The following is a 27,505-nucleotide window of genomic DNA, read 5'->3' on the forward strand; positions in this document are numbered from 1 at the left end:
TGCCCAAAGACATCCCCATCTCCAAATAGCAACATCTGAAGATGTTCAGGTAGATAATACCAGATAATTTCCAAGGTGGAGTATTCTGCCACTTGACTTCTTGGTGACTTCAATGACTTAACCTGTTGCTGGTGTGTGTGTGTGTGTGTGTGTGTGTGTGTGTGTGTGTGTGTGTTGGACTTAGGGCAGGGGGCAGATCTTCCAATCTTAGTTTTCATTTTTCGTTTTATTATTTTTATCCGCCCTTCAGCTTCAGGTCCCAGGACGGGTTACAGAATTAAAAAACAACATTAAAAATAATCTGAAACAATTTACAACCATAAAAACAAGGTGTTCAGAAAAAACACCTCCAACACACGTATGTTCCAACCAGATTCTTCAGGTATGGAGGTGTCAGGGAACTGACATCAGAGGCATGGGAGAAGGAGAGGGTCTCTGATTCTGCTGGAGAAGGTCCCAGCGCTAGGGGGAGACTCAGCTGGGAAGAAGGGGAAGAGAATGAGTGTAACACCAGGGATCCAGGAGAGCAATGGGACAGGGAGGTGCAGGGGCTCCAGGACTCTTCGTTGGAAGTTAGCGAGGAGAGCCCAAGCACCCCGCTGCCCACGCCCACCCTGCGCAGGAGACTCCCGCGCAGTGAGAGGCGGAGACGATTGGGCGTCAAACAACTCTTATGTTGGCAGCGCTTTAAGAAACGCCCACAGACAGATTCTACGAGTGACTAAGGGCAGCCACGCTGAGATGGGCTGTGCAGTCCGGAGGGTTTAACCAGGCAATCCGATGCTCAAACGGGGCAAGATTACGCACGAGTAACTCCCAACCACTACAGGAGGGAATTGTTTCCAAAAAAAGAAAAGAACTGGAGAGTTAGAGGTTCCTCATTCCTAGTTTAAGGCCAGAAGTCAAGTTTAATAACACCACCAAAAAAATCCAAGTGTAATTCAGGTTGCCTGAGAAGACAATGGTAGTGCTGGGGTAAACTCTTTAAAAGGAGTTGACTACTTAAAATGGATAGTCCAACAAAGAACAATTGAGGAGCAGCATAAATGGATGCAGACCTTGCAAATTGCAACACTCAACAAAATCTCCCCCCAAACCGTACACACAAAAGGTACTGTCATGGGGCAGCCAATAATTTTATTTACACTTCTTTTTTTAAAAAAAAAAAGAATAAAGAAAAACCTCTGCCAATCCCAATTTATCAGTTACTGTCTTGTGACAATTTATTCATTGTTCACTGTTAGAAGCTAAAACTTACACAGGAAGCATGATTGGTGATAGCTTCTCTATTTCAATATGGTATAATAGAGATAACACGGTGCCCAAAAGCTCTACAGCCGCCTTTTTTGTCTGCTTTGTCTCTTTTCATTAATCTATCAGAATCTTCATTTAATATAATCCAAAAAAGCAAGGTAATTGCTTCACTTATCAGTTATCATCGCATTCGCATACTTATCATGTCAAAATTATTTATGTGGATGGCCAGGTTGATCTTCCCGCATTTAAAAGCTTAAAAATTTGAATAACTGTTCTGCCAGTTAGGTTATCAAAATTGCAGCATAAGCAATGAGTTTCCTCTTTCAAGATCTTTCGGGGGGGGGGGAGAAAGAAAGAAAGAAAGAAAGAAAGAAAGAAAGAAAGAAAGAAAGAAAGAAAGAAAGAAAGAAAAGAAAAGAAGCATTTGGGTTTATCCACATCAGAGTACAGCTCCAAGAAACTGTGCCATTCCAGCGCCTGCCAGTTGCCCAAATTTGGGGAGGCAACTGAGATCTCAAACTGGGAGAGGCAGCCAACTCCCACTGCAAGGCTGGGCAGCTGCATAAGGATCCAGGAATGCAGAATGGCTGGCCTGGGACTGCAATTTTGAGAGATGCTCTGCAGGTCTAATAGGGGCTCCAGGCAAAAATCTGAAGGCAGGCGGAGACAGAGAGACTGGGGTGAAAGTGATGAAGCTGAAAAGAGCATGGTTTGGAAAGAACCTGGGAAACTTCATAGGCAAGACCAGAATCTAGTTGTTGCCCACATAAGGACCCATAGATGAGGGGAGAAACATCTGGAGGGCCGTAGGTTACCCAGTCTGGGCAGGAGAGCAATATACTAAATAAAGTGGGATGTGGGTGGTGCTGTGGCCTGAACCACTGAGCCTCTTGGGTTTGCCGATCGTAAGATTGGCAGTTCGAATCCATGTGATGGTGGTGATGTCCCATTGCTCTGTCCCAGCTCCTGCCATCCTAGAAAGCATACCGGTGCAAGTAGATAAATAGTTTCCACTGTGGTGGGAAGGCAAATGGTGTTTCCGTGCGCTCTGGCTCTTGCCATGGTGTCCCGTTGCACCAGGAGCGGTTTAGTCCTGCTGGCCACGTGACCCAGAAAGCTGTCTGTGGACAAATGCTGGCTCCCTTGGCCTAAAAGCAGAGAGGAACGCCATACCCCATAGTCAAATTTGACTGGACTTAACCATCCAGGGGTCCTTTACCTGTACAGTGGTGCCTCGCAAGATGAACGCCTCACAAAATGAAAAACTCGCAAGACGAGTTTTCCGTTTTTGAGTCGTTCCGCAAGACGAATTTCCCTATGGGCTTGCTTCGCAAGAAGAAAGCCCATAGGGAAATCTCTGGGGACTTCTTTTAAAATGCTGGCGGTCGGGAGCAAAGACTTTCACCCACCGCCGGCCTTCAGAAGAGGTCCTGGACCTCTTCTGAAGGCCAGCGGGGGGCAAAAGTCTTTGCTCCCCCCCCCGCCTGCCTTCCCGGGGCAGCGGAGACTTCTCCGCTGTCCCGGGCGATCTTAAAATGCTGGCGGGCGGCAGCGAATCCTTCGCTGCCGCCCGCCAGCATTTTAAAATCGCCCCGGGACAGTGGAGGCTTCGCTGCCGCCCGCCAGCATTTTAAAATCACCCCGGGACAGTGGGGGCTTTTAAAATGCTGGTGGTCGGCAGCAAAGCCCTCCTGTCCCCGGAGCTTGCGGGGCGGGAGGTGGGGAGAAGGGCTTTTCTTCCCACCGCCAGCCTTCAGAACAGCCTTCTGAAGGCTGGCGGTGGGAAGAAAAGCCCTTGTCCCCCCCCCCAGCCTTCAGAAGAGGTCGGGGGACAGACTGTCCCCGGACCTGGTCTGAAGGCGGTTTCCATAGGAACGCATTGATTGATTTTCAATGCATTCCTATGGGAAACCGTGCTTCGCAAGACGAAAAACTCGCAAGAAGAAAAAACTTGCGGAACAAATTAATTTTGTCTTGCGAGGCACCACTGTACTAAATAACCACCTATTTCATGGCTCTACTGAGTCCTTTTGATTTCTTGTTGATCATCCATACATTAAAAAAATTTATTCTTCTAACAATGGAACAGATGCCCAGTTAGCCAAGTCAATAGCCACCTTAGAACTGTGTTTTTTTACAGCCATCCAATAAAACATCATCTTTGACTTTCACCCTGCAACTCTTACTAAGTAAGGCACAGCATGGAATCAGCAACTCCCGATGCAGTTTCGAAATGAAATCATCTTCACCCTGAGGGCAATTCCCTTTAAACATTTTGGGAACAGAGCACATAAATGTGGATTATCAAGATTATATGCTAATTATCTGTTAATATCCATAAGCTACAACAAAAAGTTACAATAAAATGAAAAAGTCCTGGAACAGCTTGAAGGACAACAAATTATGCATCACAGTCCTTACTGTTTGAATACACTATTAGCAAAACTTAGAGTAGACCCACAGAAATTGATGGACATGACTAGTTTGGGCCCCCTAATTTTACTGGGTCTACTCTGAGTAAAACTTAGTTTGAGGCAAACTTATATTTCCATATTGTGGTGGTTATAATGTTCGGGTCCAGCACCAGATTTTAGAAAACCCTGTACAATCTGTCCTTTGTGCCTTCCAAACAATATTACGCCACCCCTATCAGAACTTGCCCCATTCTTCTTACTAGTTGGTGTGCACGGTGCCTGCCCAGCCTCTCAGGATGGTGGCAGCACTGAAAAGAGCATGCTCTTGCCCTGTACTCACAGACCCCAAAATGACAAATGTGATTCAGTGTAGGCAAGTGTAAAGTGATGGACACTGGGCAAAAGATCCTACTGCTTAAGAGTTCTGAACTGGCAGTCACTGACCAGGAATGAGATCTTGGAGTCATAGTGGATAGCTCAATGAAAATGTCAAGCCTGTATGTGGCTACTATGGATTCCATGTTAGGGGTCATTAGCGAAGGCACTGAGAACAGAACAGAGTAGAACTTAGTTGGTGACCACCCAGTTGCGGTCACGGTTTCCCGAACTTGAGTCTTCTGCTGTTTTGAACTACAATTCCCATCATCCCTGGCTACTGCTCCTGCTAGCTAGGGATGATGGGAGTTGTAGTCCAAAAACAGCTAGAGACCCAATTATTGACCACAGGAAGGGTTTCTCAAACTTGGGAAAACCCTGACTGTGGTCAGCAGTTGAAAAAGGTTGAGAAAAGGGCAACCAAAATTATCCCAGGGCTGGGGGGGGGACCCTCTTTCCTGAGTAAAGGTTACAACATTTGGGGCTTTTAAGTTTAGGGGGAGAGATAAGGGAAGACATGGTAATAATTTAAGCATAGTGTGGAGAAATTTTATAGGGTTTTTTTCTCTCTTCCTCATACTAATAGAACTTCTGGTTCTCATGGAAGCTAAATGTTGGAAGATTCCGGACATCACCATCATAATTTATTATTTATATCCTGCCCATCTGATGGGGTTTCCCTAACCACTCTGGGCAGCTGCCAACCGAATATTAAAAACACGATAAATCATCAAACATTAAAAACTTGCCTGAACAGGGCTGCCTTCAGCTGTCTTCTAAAAGTCAGATAGTTGTTTATTTCCTTGACATCTGATGGGAGGGTTTTCCACAGGGCAGGCACCACTACCAAGAAGGCCCTCTGCCTGGTTCCCTGTAACCTCAATTCTCGCAGTGAGGGAACTGCCAGAAAGCATTCTGAGGAGGGCCTCAGTGTCCGGGCAGTGACTCTTCATGTAGCACATAGATAACCTATGGAATTCATTGCCACAAGATTACCACTAACATGGATGACTTTAAAGGGGGTTAGGTCAATTCATGGACAATAAGGATATCAGTGGCTACCAGCCATGATGGCTATGTTCTGCCTCCGGCAAAGATAAAACTATACCTTTACCTTCCTCCCAGAAGCCAAAGTGGCATGGTCGCCCCTCTCTTATCCTTACAACAGCTGTGAGAGGGGCTGAGGGACAGTGCCTCATAAATATGGGCTTGATTTTTGTCACCCATTGCTACATTAACTTCACCAGACCTTTCTCTGACTGTAAAGACAAGGAAGTGTGGTCTATTTGGTCCTGACAGGGCTGCCTGGAGAACTTGAATTTTGTGAATTCTGATATAGTGGTACCTCGGGTTAAGTACTTAATTCGTTCCGGAGGTCCGTACTTAACCCGAAACTGTTCTTAACCTGAAGCACCACTTTAGCAAATGGGGCCTCCTGCTGCTGCCGCGCTGCCGGAGCACAATTTCTGTTCTCATGCTGAAGCAAAGTTTTTAACCTGAAGCACTATTTCTGGGTTAGCGGAGTCTGTAACCTGAAGCGTATGTAACCTGAAGCGTATGTAACCTGAGGTACCACTGTATAAGTGAATTCTGATGCCCCGATTAGAATGCAATTGTCCTTCGGAGTAACCATTTCTGCGAATTTTCAGCTCAAAAAACCTATTGAAATGTGTTTTGAAAAGGCAAGGCGTAGATGAGTTGCTTTAGAAATGAATCTTTTGAGACAAAATGCATTTTGAAACGACTGTCTCGTGAGAAATGCGTTCGAAAACCCACACTGGAATGCAAATGTTCACAGAGGAAAGCAGAAACGGGACGGGACGGACTTATGAATGAGCGCATTCATAAGAGACGCGGCCTGGAAATAGACCGATCATTCCAAAGTACTGACATACAGACTAGCCAGCTGCATATGGCTTGATAAGTGAATTACTTGCAGACTCCTGGACCTAAACAAAGCTAAGTTTGCAAAGGAGAAACAGAGAAGGCAGCTGTAGAATGCGGATCCCTTTTTGCCACTGACTTGAAAGCAAGCCGAAGTCTTTGTACCTTGAGCATGGGCTTCAGTGGCAGCTGCATCTTTGCAGGAACAAAAGCAGATCTTGGAACCGAGTGTCAGTGTGCTGGGTGCAATCCTGCACATCTGGCGGTGCTTAAGGAGCTGTGGGCTGATCAGAAACCTGCAATCAACTCCTCACTTGTGTTGCTTTCATCCCTTGACTCTGCAGGCCACAATAGGCTCCTGGCCCAGTTGTCTCGTACTCGTGGCCGGCTTAATTTGCCATAGACTAGAGGCTCCGCATTGCAATACTTGCTCCGGTACAATGGCTGTTCATTCCATTAATGGCAAACAACAAAGCAGAAGAGATGCAGGGTGGGGTTAAACCGGGAAATATATATCTAGGCCCACAGTTGTTCCTGCACGGTCATTACCCAAATCGTGCTACGGGTTTTGTGACTTTACAATACAATTGATTGAGACCTCAATAACTCTTTCCATGACAAAGGCTTGTGATATTACGGATGCAGGGAGCGGGCTGGGTCACTGGTTGATAGCTGCGGGTTGAAGGTTCAGCATCACAATATTCCCCCTCCCCAAAGTTATTACAGAAATGCTTAACTGAACAATAAGAGGACTGCATCAGAAGGCCCAGTAAACATTAAAAAGTAAACATAATTGTTGCAAATGTAATGAAATTCTGCACTCTTTGATGTGACAGCTGATTTGAAAGACTTTCCATTTCCCGGCTTTAATATCAGCGTTTTCTCAGTCTAAAGCTTTCCAAACCAGTCACGGTTTATCTCAATTATTGCTTTTCTTCCATCCGTCTTTATATATAATTTCATTTGCCTTTATGGATGCTGTAACCCTTTGGAATAGCTTTTAACCTTTGCAAGAAAAAAGTCGCCTTGACCTGACTTGGATCCAAATTTTTTTCTTGGATTTCTTTTCTTTTCTTTTCCTTCCTTCCTTCCTTCCTTTCTTTCTTTCTTTCTTTCTTTCTTTCTTTCTTTCTTTCTTCCTTGGCAACATTGGATAATAAAACCTGAACAGCTGAGTGATACTCTTCCCCCACCACCACCACCCTAACAAGAGATCTAAGACTCAGAAGCTGGAAAACAGTTTCCATTTGAATAATAGTAACAAAAAAATTAAACAACTTTTCATTGCTTTTTGCTGGCAAATAATAAAAACCTTCAGATTTGACCTCCATTTCAGTGGCAGCATTGTACTTGGTGACACCGCCACCACAATATATAAGCTTTATCTTTTGAAAGGGGGGGGAGCTTTCTTTGTACAGTAGCACATTAACTTTAAAGAGCACTTACCTAAAGAGTTCAGCTCATCCTTCCGGTAAATTTAAGAAAAGTTCATCTTGAGATTGTCTGTTTCAATCATGTATAATGTAGATAACGCCATGTCTAAATTGTTACAAAAGCTAGGGATCGGGGAAATGGCGGGGGGGGAAGGATGCCACAGGTGATGTGTTCAAATGCAGCATCCTAGCAATCCTCTTCTCCCTTATCCTTTAATGAAGGCTCCGGTTAATAAAGGGATGATACACGAAGATGATTACTTCTCTCTCTCTCTCTTTCACAAATTTTTTCATTACTCGAATTCGATTACAAAAGTGGCTGCTCAGTACAGCATAGTGGTTTCTCAAGTTGCAAGTTGAGCAGAGCTCAAGCATCAAAGAACACCGGATTGTATTACTAACATACTCCTTGATAGTAGACACTGTGCTAAGAAAGAAAGAAAGAAAGAAAGAAAGAGAAAAAGCCAGCCCTTCACCTGCCTCCTGGAGGTAAGAAAGCAAACATGGAGGTTCCAGGGCAACCCTGAAGGTCTGGCAACCCTACTCACAGATTTTCCATGGAAGACATTGCCAGTGGTTTAGAGTAAAGAAGGGCAAGGACTTGTAGAAACCTTTGAATAGGGTGACGACTTCAGTCTGGGATACAAAGTCTACAACTAGCCAAAGAGAGAAACAAAAACGTCCAATCCAACTGGATATGTTTTGGAGTTGTTTTATTGCTGCTGATTCTTCGTCAAGCAATTGCCCTCACATTTTAGAAATACTCTATACCAGCCTTTCTCAACCTGTGGGTCCCCAGATGTTGTTGAACTACAACTCCCATCACCCTCGCTAGCAAGGCCAGAGCTCAGGGATGATGGGAGTTGTAGTCCAACAACATCTGGGGACCCACAGGTTGAGAACCGCTGCTCTATTCTATCCTGAGGACTAGAATCCTTGAGTGCAGGTGCAGAAAGCCAGAGTCCATCACAGAGGGCATAGGAGCCAACTTTTAGGGGCACAATAAATTATTTGATTTATATAAAAAAAATTGGTGGGTATTCCCATTCAAATGGTGCGTGTGCACTGTGTCATGTGATCGATTATGTGGGATGGGGCTTACAATATTTCATTCAAGTTGGCACCCCTGACAGGGGGTAACATGCTAATTGTAAGGTGCAATTATTTGATGACTATGTGGCAGTTGATCACTTCTTTGCAATGTCACTCAACTGACAAGGAATTTACTTGCTTATATTTACTGAACTGGCTGACAAGGATGACTAACATAGCAGCGTCACATAGTTAAAGGCTCGATGCCTCAGTTTGGGGAGAGCTTCCTGTAAGCATCTCTACCTTCTCCCCCTCTTTTCTCCTTCCTACATCAACACAGAGCATCAAAACTTCGGGAGAGCTCTTTCTCATTAGGGTTACAATTACCTTTCCCAGCCAGTGATGCTTTACATCGAACCATGGTTCATGAGAGCAGCAGGTGATACCTGTAAGCACCCTAATGTGTTAAACGACCATGGCGGGTAACATTAGCTCTCTCTAGCAGTGGCTCCGTACAGAGACCATCTGCCAAGAAAGGTTAGTTTGTGTCTTTAAGTTATTGGGCTTTCAGCTTAAGGGGGGGGGACCATGTATTTAGGAAGTCAATGATTACATCCAAGCTACCTTGCCTTAGCTGAAAGCCACAAACAGAGGAGGTATATAGTGAACTTTAGGCAAGGTTTGTGGCTTCCGGTGTGCAGAAGTGGAAATCTGGGCAAAAGTACAAGCTTGCACAAACAGTTCAGGTGGATTTGACACATACAGTCTGCTGCGGTGCATATAATATATTTGAAAGAGCGAGCAAAAGTAAATCCGAACAAAAAGATATTTATTCCTCAGATTTAAAATTAATTTCCTGTATTCCTCAGGGAAACACCTCCCCTCATCCTATCCAAAGGCATAACTTTATGAGAAGAAAAATGGGGAAAAAATATTTTATTTTATTTACACACCGTGGGGTGAAACGCCCCCCCCCCCCACGGAAAAGCAGAAAAAAGGGATCTGCTGGCTGTTTCAGGTTGCGTTTGCTGCTCTTCTCCATGTTAGGTAATCAGATGTCGTTTAGGCGAAATAAATCGGAACAACTTGAATAAAAAAAAAGAAAAAGAGAGAGAGGTGAAAGTGCAGAATTTGGTTTGGATAAAAGTTTAATTCTACGGTTCCAAGTGACATCGCCCTTTTACAGGAAGCAGAGCATACCGAGACAGGAGTGGCCAAGTAATGAAGATGGATTCATCTTGTTATCAGCGAGTCATTTACAAGGGCTTGAGGTAACCTTAAACATAGCAGATAGCTCAATGGCACTTGCCACTAAGCCTCTAATTAATGAAGAGCAGGCTCTAAATTAACAATGTACATTTACAGACGAATTCCGAGTGAATGCATTCAAGCCGTGGCCCTGAGATGGGGCAGTCGGCTCTGTTCTTTCCAAAAGGCATTTGGCTGGGAGTTTGCTCGGGAGGCCCACAGAGTTCAGCAGCTGTGCGTCCAGGTGTGCAGCCGAGAAGGGAGCAGTTCAGCGAAGGGCAAGGCAGCGTCATTTAAATCATGCCCTGCAACACCTGCACAGGCGACGAAGGTGCATCAGCATGATCCCTTTATAACTGCAAATATAAAGATTTTTGATTTCCTGGAGACATTCTCAGACTTCAATTTGATATGACACTCCTCTTCCAACACCCACACTAATATATATTTAGGGCTGGCCCAGATTGCTCTCTTGGGCTTTGGGGAATGTGCAGATTTGTTCGTAGGCAATTAAAATATCGCTGGAGGTGCCTGCGACATGACGGAGCACCCTCAAATACCATCATGGCAGAGATGTGAGCTGGTGGAGTGAAGCTCCTCCTGAAAGCCGAATGGAGATATTTATGCACCAATTAAGATGTATTTCCCAGAAACAACAACAATAGTAGTAGTAAGGATCTGATTTGTCCTTGTGCATTTCCAAGATGGGGGGACAACCCTATCAAGAAAGAATATGTGGTGACTCTATCCTTCAGGAACAGAACACTATAATATCTGAAGTGGTTTAATCATTGCGAAGCTGTGTGCAGAACACACACCCTCTCCCCCTCCCCATCCATCCTCACTGCAGATAGGCTGAGCTGTGTACAGATGACCGTAAGTACCACAGAGTGTGAGTTCTGCTACCTCTGGGTTGGTTGATCATTGGTATCAGAATTTAACTGCATATTAATAGTTGCTTTTGGACATTCAAAGAAGGCACTTGGGAAATAAGTGTGTGTTCATTTGGAGCGATTGCACAGAGCCTCTATGCACACGAATGTATGTGTGCAAGTGTCTTTCTGCACACCATTTGTGTTGATTTTATGGCACCACCAAGGCATAAGAGTTTTCTGGGCAGCTTATACAGGGTTGCCATACGGCTGGGAATTTCCAGACGTGTCCTTTTAAAGCAAATGCCCTGGATTTGGTGTTCAAATTTTATTTTTTGTGCAGGCAGCTCTGGTTCAGGCTCAACAACTTTGAGTGTCCAGATTTTTACCTCTTGAACAATGAGGCCAAACTTAGATTCACAAAATGTTTAGGGGTACCCTGTGTACCCCCAGAAAAAGGTGTGTGTGTAAATATAAAACGTAAAGCAAAGTAAAGCATAAAACAGTTTTAAAATGATGACTGGGGGACTACCTACATAACAAAACAGAACTCAGCGCACCCTCAGCATTAAAAACAGAGGCCCAGGGCATATTTACATTGCCACCTTAGAGCATAATGAAGTGGGGTTATTTGTGCATTGCAGAGCTCTCCCTCCACAGCTGCTCACATCAGCACAGCTTCATTAGTGTCAGGTTCATTTCTGTTTGTGTTGAAGGGCAGAGGTGTCTTTAACCCATGCAAAGGTCTTCACACCTTGGCTAGAGACAAATTAGGAATGGCTTAAGGATTCCAGTCAGTGTGAGAAACAACACATCAAACTATAATATTTTTTAACAAAGTAAAGGATATATACGTGTTTTGCCTACTGTCATTTGCACATGGATTAGAAACCTAGCACTGGAAAAGCAGTGAGGGCGCAGCCCTGGATTACCTAAATTGTTTAAAAGGCCTGAGTGAAAACAAAAAAAGAGCAACTGACGAAACCTAGATGGAAGGTGCTGAAATCACCCAGCCCCAGTTAACAATCTTGTATCTCTGTTCTGGATCAACTGCATTTTCTTTGGTACTTTCAAGTAACTTCTAGTTTTTAATATTACAATATTTATTCAAATAGTCCTTAAATTTCCTCCAATCTTCTTGATATTCCTCTTCTTTCTGGTTGCGGATTCTTCCAGTCAGGTCAGCTAGCTCTAAAAGGTCCATCATCTTCATCTGCCATTGGATCAATTGCATTTTCTGGAATGTTTTTCAAAGCAACCACAGATGTGTTGCAAGGGTCTAAATGGGAGGTTACCAGAGCATGGGAAATTGTGGCCAAGCTCTCCCTATTCAGGTGGGGTCACAGCTTGGGCACTATTGGGAGTTCCTGCTTTTTCCCGAGTTCTCAGAATGAGCCCTACTCACACACTTATACATGATGTCCAGCATGCCCTCCAAGATTACTCTAACCCAAATTACAGTGCATGTCTTTTGGTGTGTCACTGCGTCGTGAGTCAGCTGGCTCCCACAAGGCACGAACTCCAGCTCACCCCCCAAGACCTTCCGGGATCCTGTCAGAAACCGGGATGGTTTCTGTAATTCCATGAATGTCCCGAGAAAATAGGGATAGTTGGAGTTATGGAAGGTCTATCTAGAATGAGGCCTACTGCTGCAATCCCACCTTCATCTTGCCCCTGTACTTTAGCAGCACTTGTCAGGGAACTGCCATCGGCTCAGGGGCGAGAGGGGAAAAGGCGGATGGATTACAGAGAGCCCCCAAAGATCGTGGGAAGCAGCACTTTCTCAGCGGAGGAAGGAAGCCACGCCTCTAGTGGGGAGGAGATGCAGGGCTCGGGGGATGCAAGGCGGTGCCAGGACACCTTGCCTGAGCAAAGCGGGAAGAAGGGAGGTCCCCCTTTACCCAAGGCTTTCACGCAGAGAGGGGAGGCGCAGACTGGGGGTCAAGAAACTACTCTGCTGGGGAAGATTTAAGGACCGCCCACTCTTGGATTCTGCCAGTGAATGAGCAAGACATGGAATAGAGGCTCTCTGCATTGTAAAGGTTTTTTTTAGCACCAAATAGAAAGCTTTAGAACAGACTAGTGAGGCATCTTGCCTGATTGCTCTCGAGCAACCACCCGATACCCTTAACAGCAGTGTAGAAAAATAAATTCTTTAGGAGCAGCTTTCCAAATTCCCCATGTAATATATGATTTTCCTTTGTATTATTTCAGCTACAGAAAGATGTTTTCCCCCATCCTTCCTTTCCCCCCTATTCACTCCAGTCTATTCCAGATTCTAGTCTGGGCAGCATAGCTCAACTGTGCAGGAGGTTATTATTCCTCTACTTCTGTCCATACCAGGTCACTCAACCATTGCTACTGTGCCTTTCTTCTAGCAGATCAAGATAATCAGGTGACAGCAAGAAATGCACAATTTTTAGCAGGGGCAATTAGAATAAGATCTATTATTTGATTATTGATGTAAACCTCCAGAGTGTATTTTGTCTGGTTCAGTTTTTACCTCTAGCTTCAGTACATTGTATTTTATTTTATTGCTATGGCTAGCGGCTGATGCAAACAAAACTTCTTCTGATTCTGTGCAGCAGCCAAATATATAGGCCGTCAGCCAAATATATGGGGAGTTATCGCCAGTCAATATATGATCCTTTACCTCTGCAGGAAGGGAGAATATGTCAATTCCAGTTTCTCTCAGTTTCTCATTTTTCCAAATATTAACTTCAGTTCTCCACTTTTCCACATCAGTTGTGAGGGGGGTGTAAGTCCTCATGGAAATTTATCAGAATTTTAGCGTTGATTTGAAAGGCTGTCTGCTATAAACATGTGTGCAAGGCAACTTTCCTTAACAGAATGAATTTTGTACTGTTGCCATATGTCTGGGCGAAAATCCCTTAAAATAGCTCAAAAACAGCATTTTTAAAATTTATTTTTGTGATCTTGCCAAAGAAAGCTCAACAACTTTGCCCCCTGCCCCCCACAAAAGCTCTGGGTTTTCACTGTTTGAAATATTTAAACCCTAGTATTTTGTATGGTTTTCCCCTCTAATATATGCATTTATATATTCAACCTACTATATTCCTTTTTGCACACGTTACTTGGCTGCGGAGTGGTGTTGCAAAATTCACAAAAGTGTGAATTTCAAGGGATTGCTATATTTCGGTTCCTGTCTTGCTTGGAAAGTATGAGTTGAGTAATATTGCTTTTAAATGCAAACTGATTCAAATTTTCTCCCCAGTCCCCAGAAGCTGCAAATGTAGCTATATTCTCTCTGTTCTGTTTTCTTTCTCCTCTCAGACTTCCCCCAAGCTCCCTTTCTCATTTCACTCCCTCGCCAAATTCCTAATCCTCAGTGATCCCCCCCAAGCCTCCTTCTTTTGGTCTATGGCCTTCTCATGCCCTTCACTTTTGCTTTCCTTGTCCCTTCTGCCTATTCTTTCTTTAGGACAGAAATGGGAAACTTGCAACCCTGTCAATGTTGTTGGACTCTTCTACTCCCATCAGCTCCAGCCAGCATGACCAATCGCAAAGGATGATGGGATTTGTAATGCAGAAATATCTGCTTGCCATACCTTCCTATGGCTTTTTGGGTTCTGCCTTGACCGCTCCATAACTTGTAAGATTTGGAACAAAACTGAATTGCAAGGCGAGCGTTTCATCAGCTTGCTTGGCCAAAAGTATATGGCACAAAAAATACACCCAGCTATCGTGTGAGACGAAATAAGTGGGTGCTAGTGACGGGTGGCGCTGTGGATTAAACCACAGAGCCTAGGACTTGCCAATCAGAAGGTCTGTGGTTCGAATCCCCGTGACGGGGTGAACTCCCATTGCTCGGTCCCTGCTCCTGCCAACCTAGCAGTTCGAAAGTCAAAGAACAAGTAGATAAATAGGCACCACTCCGGCGGGAAGGTAAATGGTGTTTCCGTGCGCTGCTCTGGTTTGCCAGAAGCAGCTTAGTCATGCTGGCCACATGACCCAGAAGCTGTACGCCGACTCCCTCGGCCAATAAAGCGAGATGAGTGCTGCAACCCCAGAGTCTGCCACGACTGGACCTAATGGTCAGGGGTCCCTTTACCTTTTAGTGAGTTCTTTGCAAAAAGAGTAACATTCCTAACATGACCAAGAGAGAGGTGGTTTGCTTGTTTTTCTTTCCCACAAGCTGAAATATGAATGAATGTCCTCACGGATCAGTTGAGTCATACCGGTCTGATCACAATTTAAAATAAAAAATATCAGAGCAATCTTCTGTCTGAAGGCAAAGAGAACCACAAATTCTCTAGAAATGGGGTCTGCTGGAATTATAAGGAGTCAAAGGAGGTTTTCTCTGTGATCACTTCACCAGCAGGAATTGTGTAGGGGGAGAAACTGCACAACATAAACAGACTTCTTTTCTTGCAGACATCCTGTGAAACATGAGCATTCTTCCATACCAGAAGAAATGTGTATATAATTTAATTACTTGATAGGCTATCATGCATAATTGCTAATCAGGCTCAGACATTCTTGCAGAGTTACAAAGACAAGAGAAACATCCACTCGGGTCAGAGCTTGCAAGCATCAAGGGTCTGGTGCACACTGTTGCGTATGATCCCAAGATCGCAGTCTGTAACAAAGTGTGCATGTTGTTCCATTTATGGGCAAAATAAAGAGCTGCCCCTGCTTCTAGGGTTGGTTCCCATATTAGCCTTTTCAACACTTGGTTGAATATCAGTTTAAGGACTGAAGATGTCCTATATGAACAGCCCCAAAATAGCATTTCATGCAGCTGGGGTCATACATGGGCACACTTTGATATTTAAATCCTTTAAAAAAAATAAAATAAAGCATATTACCTAGAAATCCCACCTCTATATACTACGGAAAATGAAGTAACTGACAGCACAAAATGCTTTCTCTGTTGTCAGAGCTTATTTGTGCCGCCTTTATATTGGATTTTATTACATGTATACATAAACATAAATATGGATCGCATTCAACAAATGTGTGTGTGTGTGTGTGTGTGTGTGTGTGTGTGTGTGTTCCTCTCTATTACAGGAAATCTATCCCTCCCTGTGCAAGTTGAGCTTCAACTCCTCTCCATTTTATCACATATGCGCCTTGCCTTATTGCAGGTGTTCACACACTGTATTCAATGAGTATACAGTTTGTGTCCCAGGGTGCACAACAGCCGAGCTGTACAAACAAAAAAAATTGTATGCTCTTTCACACAAGCACTCACACCTGTGTAGACAGAGCTTGTACCTGTGCCAAATGTGAACAAGTCTAAAATTACAGATGTTCTTGGCAGCCACTACAAATCCCCTTCCCAGTAGTCAATACTATATTATTATTATTATTATTATTATTATTATTATTATTATTATTACTACTACTACTACTACTACTACTACATTTAGAAATGTCTACAGTAAATATATATTCAAACACATTCTTGAATAATAAATTTTCATGCAGGTTTTTAAATTTAAAAATCAAAGAACAGCATGGAGACAGGACTGGACAGATTTATGAATAACACCATGTGAAATGGATTTGGGCCCATGGTAAACTGACTCATGTATCCCTGGTCAATTGTCATTTCTTGGTGTCTGTGAGCCCCATCTTGTCAGACTCATTTTCTGTTGATATTCAGCACTCTCCCCCTCTCTCCAGACTCAGGGAACCCCTGAAAACTTTAACCAGGTTTGTGTGACGCTGATTGCAGAGATTCCCAAATGCACAGGCAGAAGATGAAAGAGCGGGTAGAATTTCTATAAAAAATCAAAGTGGCCTAACTCTTATTTTATTGTTTTGTGGAACACTGCCTTTGGGACAGGAGGACAGCACTTCGGTACCTTTCCAAGTATACCGAAAGATTACGACAAATTATCTGTAGAACAAGCCAAACGGGAAATGAGAATCCCTAGAAACACGAGCCCCACATCAACTGACAGTTGATAAGATCACAATATAAGCTGAGATAGAAAAAGGGGGAAAGGAATATCAAAAGTAGAACAAAGAACGTAATGGAGAGGGTGGGGAGGTTGGTTAAAGCAGAAAAGGCTGGGTAAAAGCAGCATCTAATAGAAGCTCTTCTGTCCTCGGAGCCAGTGTATCGTTTACTGTAGTGGGACCAAGATATTTTAACGAAGGCATTCATTTATCATAAAACCGATATGGGGGTATCTTGCAGACCAGCCGCGAGTCTCGCCAAGGGTAAAATAGACAGCATAAATTGTGTCCAAATGTCGAAAGAGAGAGGGTCGCGACTCTTCCAGTGCAGCAAAACAGTCCACGAGGCATAAAATAAAAAATAAAAACCTGAATGGAAAGCTTCGTATAATCCAAGCCAATTCACCTGAACAGCGATATCTGACTGTTTGCAGATCTTAATGGCACCCATGCGCAGAACAGCACCAAGCAGAAAAGTGCAGGCGGAAGTGAAATGAGAAGTCACATTTAGAAGTGTCCAAATTAGGATGTACTGAAAGACTGTGGCGGCACAGTACAAATTTGCTGACAATGTCTTCAAAGGACATTTTAATGGGGTTTGCATTCTCCTCGGGCATAACAACGTCACTTTATACCTAGTGGAAATCCTACTCGTGATATTTCATCTGGTGGTTCTCCAGTCCCATGTTGTTTTCCGTAAACCCTTTGAAACCTGCCGAAGTTGTTTTTCCTCCATCAAACAAGCACTTAGAGACGGACATGTAACTGTAGGGTTGCTCAGGAGAGCTGGGCTTCAGGCGCTGCTCTTAAAAACACATACAAAATGTTACAAAGCAAAAATGTGTGCGTCTAGGTGCCAGGTTACAGAGCCCGGCTACAAGTTTATAGAGTCTTGACCTTTATGTTTCTCCTCTTGGTTAATTTTGATTTAGGCTGTAATCCTAAACACGGCGACTATAGAATAATCCCCACTGGAACTTAGCATGACTTGCTTCTGAGCGAAAACACATAGGGTTTTGCTGTTAGGCTGAATTAGATGATACACTGGGCATCAGATTTATATGTAATGTTGAATTCTTGGTGTGGGAGAAGTCAGGGAAGAGAACGATAATTTTTTTGGCTTGCTATTTGATTAAGGAGAATATATTTAAGATGGCTTCTTGGTGGTATCTGACACCCAGCAAACTCTCTAAAATGTATAAGAGAGGATCAAAACTATGTTGGAATTGCCTAGAAGCTGAGGCCTCTAGTACATACATGGTGGCCATGCCATGAAATTCTGGGAGATGGTGTATGAATTATTTTTTTAAAAAAAACCAAACATGTAAACTCACATTTCAAAAACAAACAAACCCTGAAGCCTTCCTACTGGCTACAATAGGAGAGGAGATACCAAAGAAAATACACAATTTGTTTTTGTATGCAACAGCAACCGCAAGAATGGTTTATGCAAGGAACTGGGAAAAAGAAGCCATTCCAACAAAAGACCAATGGTTGTATAAACTAATAGCATTCGTAGAATTAGCGAGTATGACAGCTAAAATAAGGAATTAGGAGGAGAGGAAAACAAGGGGCACCTTGGAGAATGTTCAAAAAGATATGGCATTAAGATTAATTTGAAAGTAGGGGTGAACCATTGAACAGCAGTTGACAAAATAAAGGAACTGAAGAGAGGAAACTAGGGTGGAGAAATTCATGGAGATGCAGCAAATTTGAGGGCCGTGGGTGTTTTTTAGAATGTCACTGATGGGTAGGTTGAGAAGTCTGCATGGAAATATTGTAAAATGGAAAATGTATGAGGTGTATAACGAAAACTGGGAAATGCATAAATAAAAACAAAATAAAAAATAGCCTGAATTAGATGTAGACCAAAATAATAACAGTAACTGGAGGACAGCAAACAGGTTTTAACTTATATATTTTTCTGCTCTGCAATTTTTAGATCCAGATTAAACAGTTGTTAGTTCTCCCTCATATTTAAGCTTAATAGATCTATTATAACTAAAGACCCACACAGAGAAGTGTGTTGAAAAACATCCCTAAAAAACAGATCCATTTGTAAATGGGTTAGAATCTCATGCAAGAACTGGATTTGGCAACTAACACCCATTCTTCACTGTTACAACGTATTAGTGCACAGAGACCTAAAAGCAAAGACTCTCCTCCTGCAAATGAGGGGAGTGGTTGTGGGCGGGAGCCGGTTCCCGCCTCAAGCAGGGGGTGTTAGCCCCCTTGCCTCCTCTCACCTGGCTGGCACACCACGCCCATGGGCAGGCACCCAACCAGGTGCCTCCGAAGGGGCGTGGACGGCAGCGTAAATCGCTGCTGCGCCAGCCACGCGGCCCTCACTCTTCGTCATCCCATCGCGAGTTGAGAAGCAGAAGCCATTAGATTCTTATCACATGGGTAAGCCGGACTTAAGAAGGGAGCCAAAGCGCAAGGTGTGTTGGGAATTCAATAAGGGGTCATGCCAAAGGCAGTCTTGTAAGTATCCGCACGAGTGCGAAAGGTGTGCAGGGGTACACCCAGCCGAGGTGTTACAAAGAGAAGCAGCCCTTTCAGGGAGGTCGGGGGTTCCACCATTCTAGCTCCAGAGGAGCCCCCCAAGCAGGGAACAGACGATAGGAACCCTCCGGGTCTAGCATTTTCACTGATCCAGCTCCCTCCTCTCCGCAACCTCTTGTCTAGCTATCCAGATGAAAGCGCAGCATCCTTTCCTTGGAAGGGTTTTGTCAGAGGGTTTCAGAATACCAGTAACCGACTCTTTAATTGCAAAGCATTCCCTTAACCAGATGTCAGTAAGGGAAAGGCTTGAGGTTGCAGAAAAGAAAATAGCTAAGGAAGTGGCTGCAGGGAGGGTGGCTGGTCCATTCGTACACCCCCCTATCCCAAACCTGCACATCTCGCCCCTTGGTATTGTACCCAAAAAGACCCATGGTGAGTTCAGATTAATCCACAACCTTTCTTACCCTAAGGGTCTCGCTTTCAGATGTCTCGCTTCCGGTTGCTAGCACCTGGAGCTCAACTGTTGCCCGAACCCTTTCCGGAGCACCTGTGGAACCTTGGAGACGCAAAGTGATTAAGGGAGTATTAGCATCTGTCGCACCCTCCACCCTCAGATCTTACAAAAAAGCGTGGTGCGTTTCATGGGCTTCAGGTCAGGGATATTGGGGCTTTCGCCTAGCGTGCCACCCACCACGGATGACGTTCTGCAATACCTTTCCCATCTTGACGATTTGGGACGGGCCCCCAAAACTTTAAAGATACACGTAGCCGCCATCAGCTTCTTTGCTAAAGCCATGTTTTCCTCTGACCCGTGCAGTGACTTCCTGATCCGCAGAGCTATTGAGGGTTGGGGCAGGCTACAACCCCCTAGAGCCGAAGGCCGTAAGCCAATTTCTTATGGGCTGCTATCTCAGATACGCACAAAGCTTAGGTCAATCTGCTGGGCCAAGTTCGAGGCCTGCCTCTTTTCCACAGCATATGCGATCGCCTTCTTTGGCGCCTTGAGGGTTGGTGAAGTGGTAGCCGAGGTTAACGCAAGTGGGTCAACGCGCAGCCTCCTCATGGAGTTGACTGTGCGGATACATCAATCCAAAACGGATCAGGCAGGTAGGGGTTCCCTCATAAAACTTACAGCTTCAGTGCAGCAGGGCCCATGCCCGTTCAAGGACACTAGACGGTACCTTTATTTCAGACCACCCGGTCCTGGCCCGCTCCTGGTTCACGAGGATGGGTCACCTTTGTTGAGACACCAATTCACAAGGGTGCTCCGCAAAGCTATTGATGCCTGTGGTTTATCTTCCCAGGATTATGCTGCACACTCATTCAGGATTGGCGCTACCACAACAGCTGTGCGCTTGGGTCTGCCGGCGGATAGGATCAAAGAAATGGGCCAGTGGAAATCCGATGCTTATAAAGGTTACATTCACTAGAATGCGCTCCGCTGCATTGCCTCTACTTACCCATCTTTCTCTTTCCTTTATTCTCAGCCGTTCTCAGGAAAAGTGTTTGGATCTGCGGCCACAGTATAGTCCATTGGGCCCGCGTACGGTCTGCTTGCTGCGGCCTCATCCCTAATCTTGGTTTGCCACCTGGAGTGCGAGTTTCCTGGTTTTCAAGGCGAGGCATGCGTTGGGAGGAGCTTATGCCATTGCTGAGAGAGAGAGTTGCCGCGTCTGGCCCTCCTGACATCCTTATCCTTCAATTGAGGGAAAATGACCTTGTTAGCAGAAGAAGTGCGGACTTGTCGTGGAATATAAAAAGAAATCTTGATGAGATTGCTGCCTTGTGTCCCAGAACAACGGTGTTCTGGTCCTCCTTCCTAAAGAGAATTGTTTGGCGCGGTGTGCAGAACTGTATGGCCATTGAAAAATCCAGGAAACTCTTGAATCGTGCAATAGCCCGTTGGGTGCGCTTTATGAATGGCCGAGTCATTTCTCATGACTGTATCTGGATTGGCGATCAGGCCTTATACCGTAATGATGGGGTTCATCTTTCAGACAAAGGGAATGACATTTGGTTAGGTAGCATCAGCAGCAGCATCAGGGATTGGTTGCAGCAGTGAGGGTATTGACGGCGAGCCTTTTGGGCTCAGGTGGCGGTTAGGCATTGGAATAATGTTTTGTGGTGTGTGGAAGGGCTAGGTGTGGCCATCGCCTATGCCTTCAATTTTTGGGTATTCCGTTAAAGGAATCCGGCGGTCGTGTATTCTGTCCGATGCCTGCGTGGCAGGAGGCCATGGCACGACCCTCGGTGACATCAGGGGAGAGCTTATAGTTGGATTAGCATCAACAGGCTCCACCTACTGGTGAATAAACCCCCCTCTCTAGACTCACCCCTCTCCGAGTGGGTGGAGTCAGCTGACGTAATCCAATGCCTAAGCCAATACCTTTTCACTTGCTGTAATCAATAAAGTTGTGGCCTTTTCTTGCTCATTAACCTTATATCATGTGTCCGTGTGTTTTCATTCCACTATGTGGGGATCGGGTCCTCGAACCACAAACACTTGCCTGCGAGCGCTCTAATTGGAGAACAGCCATTATCAAAGGTGTCATGGGCTTTGAAGACACTCAAACTCAGGGCACAAGGGAGAAACGTGCTAAGAGGAAGGCACGCTTGGCAAATCTACACCGTGATCAACTCCCACCTGGAAACCAATGCCCCCACTGTGGAAGGACGTGTGGATCCAGAATTGGCCTCCACAGTCACTTACAGCCTCATCTTAATCGGCTATGAGTGATCACCAAAGAAGAAGAAATAGTAGCAAGAGAGAAGGGTTGTAGCTCAGCGGCGGAGAAGGTGTGCTTTGCATGCCAAAAAACCCAGGTTTGATATCTGGCATAATTCAGGTCAAGTGAAAAAATCATGGAAAACTATTATCGGCCAATGTAGACTGATGGACCATTGAGACTGATGGACCATTGATGTGAGGCTCTATAAGGCGGCTCCTTATGTTTTCTATGTGTTAAAAGAAGGGAGACTGTCCACCCCCTTGGCTGCCACTCAGCATCAGCCAAGTGCTACCTGCTCATCCCATCTCACCGAATGCATCACCCACTGTGCTGAAAGGCCAATACAGTGGTACCTCAGGTTAAGTACTTAATTCGTTCTGGAGGTCCATACTTAACCTGAAATTGTTCTTAACCTGAAGCACCACTTTAGCTAATGGGGCCTCCTGCTGCCGCCGCGCCGCCAGAGTACGATTTCTGTTCTCATCCTGAAGCAAAGTTCTTAACCTGAAGCACTATTTCTGGGTTAGCGGAGTCTGCAACCTGAAGCGTATGTAACCTGAGGTACCACTGTAGTCCCATATTGCACACGTTTCTTCAGAAGTAGCTCACATTGTGTTCACTGAGATTTACTCCAAAATAAGCGCATACCAACTTGCAGCATTTAAAGGCTGCATCTGGAGACCAGGGGAGCTTTCTGAAGTGTTGCAAAGGTAGCCAACGGATTTCTCTGTGGATGCGAGGTGCTGTGGAACAATTGCTGTGACGCTTCTTCAGCTGAAGGCATCAGTTACACTTCTCCTTAAGTCACCAGGCAGCATATTTTATTTTTTATTTTTTTAAAAACGAAGCGTAAGTCATGGTGCTTCTGCAATGAAAGACTCCCTTGTTTTGTGAGCATTTGATCTGTTGGGCTTAACAAACTCTGCGTGTGGGGCATAGCACGGCACTTTTGTTCCACCTGATTGAAGTTGTATGCTAGTTTTTTCACTTTGTACAATAGATATTAGTATTTATTTTCATGGGCTGTCTGTACCAACCGTACTGCGCTCAAGTTAAATGTACTTTAAACACCGATTACCTGCAACCCATGTTTAATCTTAACCATGGGTTATGGATATTTCACCCCACAGGTATTTTTCTGTAATCGCAGTGTGTGAGTCACATAACCTATCAGGAGCGCAGATATGAACTACTGTAATTTGCAACAACAGCATAGAATAGTAAGCTTGCAAGAGCTAAATGTTCTGTTTTCCAGAAGGCTCTTATTTGGTGACATTTCTCAATGCATTGCTATTTTTTACAATCACATAGCAACAACAAAAAACAAAACAAGGGACAGGGTTTGGTGGTACTCATTCAAGGCAAGGTCTACCTGTTTAAATGTTAAATGGTCTCCAGACTGAAATGTGCTTTTGAAATATCCGTTTGAAACTTCGGAACAATCAGTAGAGACAAAGGATACATAGCATGCCTGGATCACAAAGATCCTCTCATTTGCGGTTAGCCCTTTGCTTTTTAAAGTTTCAAAGGAAATGACAAGGCAAGTGGGCACGACAATGTACTTGACCTTCCTGAACTGTACCTCCTACGGGCATCCACAGTCATCAAATTTTCTAAGAACTTCAGACTTTCTTCTGGTACTTTTCCTCCTTCAAACTCCATGCACAATAAGGTACCATTTGATCGCATCAGTCTTTCACACCAAGGTGGTACTTCTTGAACATATCAGCCCATTGGAAAACATGTCAGTGAAAGCTGGCTCAATAACTTTGATGCTCCCTTCCTCTGAAGATTTGCCAAAGAATGAGCGACTGTACACATTTTAATGGCACTTGGCTGGCTTTTATTGTCCAGAACTATGTTTCACGACTAGCAAGGTGATGAGTAGAAATTTAAGCAACATTAGGAGAAAATTCCAAATTGTTGGAGCTTTATTTTTTAAAAAAATATATATGTATTTTTATTAAAGTTTTTCTTGGTTTACAAAAGTATGTGCAATGTCTCTCTCTTTTTTCAAGCAACATTTTTTACAGATCAGTTTCATTTGTTGAGACATTAGGAAGAAAAGGGGGAAAGAGTTGGAGGGGGGAAAGGTGAGTGGGGGTGGGGTCAGGTGGCGATGTTTCTATTTTACTTAATATATGTGGGGTTTTGTGTCAGCGTTGCTTGTGCAAGTTCTCTGCTATTCACTTGTGTTCCTTTGTTGGTGAGAGGGGTTGGGGTTGGCCTAGGGTGTGGTTGTTTTGTTTTTGATTGGCTGTGGTGATCATGTTTGTTCTTTTTATAGTCTATTAGGCGATATAAAGCCTTTGGTTTGCCAGGTTTTTATCTGGAGGTTTTGTGATGCATGGTGGAATAATGGGTGGTACTCCAGGGGAATTAGTGGGAATGGGGTTGGGGATAGTTTGCCTATTTCTGTTTTCCATGCTTTGAGCATGGTCTGTGTGTACCTGTGAAGTGTCGGGGGAATTTTCCTTAGTTTGTTTGGAAGGAATAGGTATGCTGTGGTGCAGGTATTTTCAATTGTGTCCATTGTTTTGTCTCATCTTTTAGTATATATGGGATTATATGGCATATTTGATTGGCAATGTAATATGCTTCTATGTTGGGGATTTCCCATCCTCCTTCTGAGATGGGGAGGTGCAGGTATTTGGGGCTTATTCTTTGTTTTTTATGTGAGAAGATAAAAGAAAGTAGTTTTCTCTGCCATCTGCGGAGTTGGGTTGGGGGACTCCAGATTGGGAGGGTTTGGAATAAGTAGGGTAGTTTTGGGAGGGTGGTCATTTTGATCATGGCTATTTTGTCTGAGAGAGTGAAATTCATGTTGTTCCATCTCTTTAGATCTTTGTTAATTTGTTGCCACAGGGGCTTGTAGTTGTGGAGGTACAATTTATTGAGGTTTCTGGTTATTTGTACTCCTAGGTATCTGAACTTGGTTTGGCAAAGTTTTATTTTGGTGACATTATTGAGTTATTTTTGGGTGTGAGGAGGGGTGTTGAAGCACATAGCTTCTGACTTTGCAAAAGTTACCTGTAGGCCCGACACCATTGCAAATGTGTTGAGTTCTCTGATTAGGGAGGTTGCTGTGCTTTGGGGCCTGGTGTTGTGACAATTAGGTCATCTGCAAAGAGCCCTAATTTATTGTTGGAGCTTTCTAATTCTACATTAGGAGGGACTTGTGAAGCTGTAAGTGGATACAGGGCTCCCTGGGACTTCACAGTGGAAGGTTCCTTGGAGGAACTGCCTGCTGTACCAGGCAGGATACCTTCAAATGGCAAGGTAACTCAGAGAAACACCGAAACACAAATGTGCTTATTAAGGTCTCCAGGCAGAAGTTGGAGCTTCAAAAGTAGTCTTATGAAGTGCTGTGTACCATCCTATTGAACACACCTGATTACCTCTAGCATGATGCTCCCTCTAACCTTACACAGTACTTCACTGTTATGTCCCTGACTTGGCTTAGGTTCCTCCACTCAGGTGCCACTTTCCAAGAGGAAGTAAGGCTCCAACCACTTCCTGCTAGGGTTTGGCAACTTGTGGGACATGCTGTAATCCCATGCAGGTTGGCGAGGAGGAGAAACAGGGACAAAGACAGAGAGATGCCCCTCCATACATTGTCAATATCCACCACTGACTCCAGGGACTCATCTAGATTGGTAAAGAAAAAGTGTTTTGCATGAGCTGTGTATGCAGTATAACACTGTGACACCAGATGGCGCTGTGGAGTCCCATCTTTCCCAACCGGATTTCCCTGTATGAGTTTACAACACGCTTGACTGAAACTGTTAAGTTGTGGGCAAACATATCAGACAACACAGCGATTCTTCCAAAGCAGCTCTTTATTTGTAAGCTGGAACAGAACTGAACTGAGGAGCTCAGTCAGCCTGCTTATATAGAGCTCCACTAGAATGCAACAGTAACCATTTTCTGTAACTAGCCAATCACTGAACGTCACTTTCGATCCTTCATTTGCATAACTATCTACAGTATCCCCCTGCTGGCCCAGGGTGAGAACTTCAGTACATAACAGAAACGCTTCTTTGATGTGACTAGATCCAGCCCAGCTCAACCTATCCCAAGAGGAGAGCAGTGCTCAAAAAAGAAAAAGGTTCCCACCCCAATATAAGCAGCTATTTAGCACCCAGCTTCCCATTTAGGAGGCAATTGTTTTCCATATGGGGCTCAGGATAACATAGAACTGCCTTTTGGTTATCAGTTGTTCAGCACTGCTGACAGCAAAAGAGTAGAGCCCATTGTGAGTTCCTGTTTTGCTCCTACTCTAGGGCAGCTGCCTATGAACTGCTTCCCCGTTCCCTTCCAGACTGTTGGGCCAGTTTAGCACTTCCTGAGCCCTGAAGAATGATGATTGCCTCCTCGTAGTAGTATGTCTTGCAACATTCTGTGAATTTACAGTGGTGAAATAATGCCAATTTATTTCAGCAGAAATCTGGGTGTAGATTCGAGCCATTTTATACAGATATAAAATGGAAATTATTCAAGGCAAAGACAGGTTTATGAAGGCCTGAGAGCAGCCTCTGAATTGGGCCCTCTAAGTCTTTATCTCGGATGACGCGCCTTCCCCGTTAGCTCCTGACAGAATGAAGATTCAGAGCGCTAATATGCAATAACTGTATCTCAATCTGTTGCAGGTAGTTCAAGGCCATTCTGCATAAATGGTATGCATTGCCTCTTGTCTTAATCCTTAAAAACTCCCAAATATCTCGCGTGCTGGCATAGGTTAAGGTTTAATGCGTCCTCCTGCCATAAACGCCTCGCTCGAGACTAACAAATAAGGGGATATTGGTTTAAGCCCCTTTGTGAAAACCAAACAAGTTTTCAGCACCTCTTCGTATATTTATGGTCCAACGTGAATCATTCCTTAGGTTTTTTTCCCCCTGTTCTAAACTATTAGCAGTTAATGTTCATCATTTCACTGCCTTTACTCATTTTCTCCCCCTCTCGTGTCTTTTCCCATGTGTTTCCCCTGCCCACCTCCCACTCTGCAGTACCAGCTCGAGAAAAAATCGCCTTGGAGAGCCATGCTGTTGCGATGGCACAAGTGGCTTGTCTTCTGCACAATCCTGGCTGCGATGATCAGTATTCCACTTCTGGTCTATCAAATGATGATTGCCTTTAAGGATCCTCCTCCCAGTCTTGTTTTCCACATCGCATCTGTCTGCTTTGGAGCGCTCACAGAGATACTTCTGACCAAGTGAGTGAAAACAAGAGTCTGAATTTCCTCCCGTCGCTTCCCTCACGCAAACTAGCAGAGCTAGCTCTAGCGCTTTTTCAGACTCGGTGGCATTTAGAACGTCCCTGCAGAGATGCAGCCATTAGATTAAATCACAGGTCTCTTCACCCTCATGTTTCAAAGCACCATTAAGGTTGCACGCCTGTGCTTGTCTCATGTTTGTTTGCTTGTTATGCAAACCAAGCACTCAACTCCCCACCCGAGATCTCAAATTGGGTCCACCCAGCAAAGTCGAGAGAATAATATTTCAGGGTTGTGTAACTGTTAAGGAGTTTTGGTTATTGTTGTTAATGGTTTCATTATAAGGAAGGAATTAAAAATCCCTCCCAGTCAGGACTTAGAATTTCAAAGTCATCCTTTAATGCCTTTGAGTCACTGTGAAACTAATTCAGTTGCACAGTGAAGCACCATTCCATGGCATGCAAAACACAGATATGACAAGAGCGGAAATTGCAAAGTTGAACAGACGCAAAATTAGTTTGCAGTGTCTAAACTTTTCCGTTATATGCTCTTCAGCTTGAACAGAACAGGGGCCTATATTTCTAAAGCACAGTGAGTACTGCTGCTTGTAAGCCTA

General features: G+C 44.3%; 1 protein-coding gene across 7 annotated transcripts in view; it reads left to right on the forward strand.

Moving 5' to 3' along the window:
• Positions 1 to 27,505, forward strand: part of LOC309535175 (uncharacterized protein) — a 258,807-nt gene that overhangs the window by 160,777 nt on the left and 70,525 nt on the right. For all 7 annotated transcript variants that reach the window (XR_014221062.1, XR_014221063.1, XM_082228027.1 and 4 more), the window contains one exon: positions 26,684 to 26,889. Coding sequence is in view for 5 of the 7 variants with exons in the window: in XM_082228027.1 (XP_082084153.1) it covers positions 26,684 to 26,889 (206 nt within the window). In the remaining 2 variants the exon portion in view is untranslated. The remainder of the gene's footprint in view (positions 1 to 26,683; positions 26,890 to 27,505) is intronic.

This window comes from Podarcis vaucheri (assembly GCF_965113315.1).
Source record: "Podarcis vaucheri genome assembly, chromosome: 6".
NCBI classification, from domain to species: Eukaryota; Metazoa; Chordata; class Lepidosauria; order Squamata; family Lacertidae; genus Podarcis; species Podarcis vaucheri.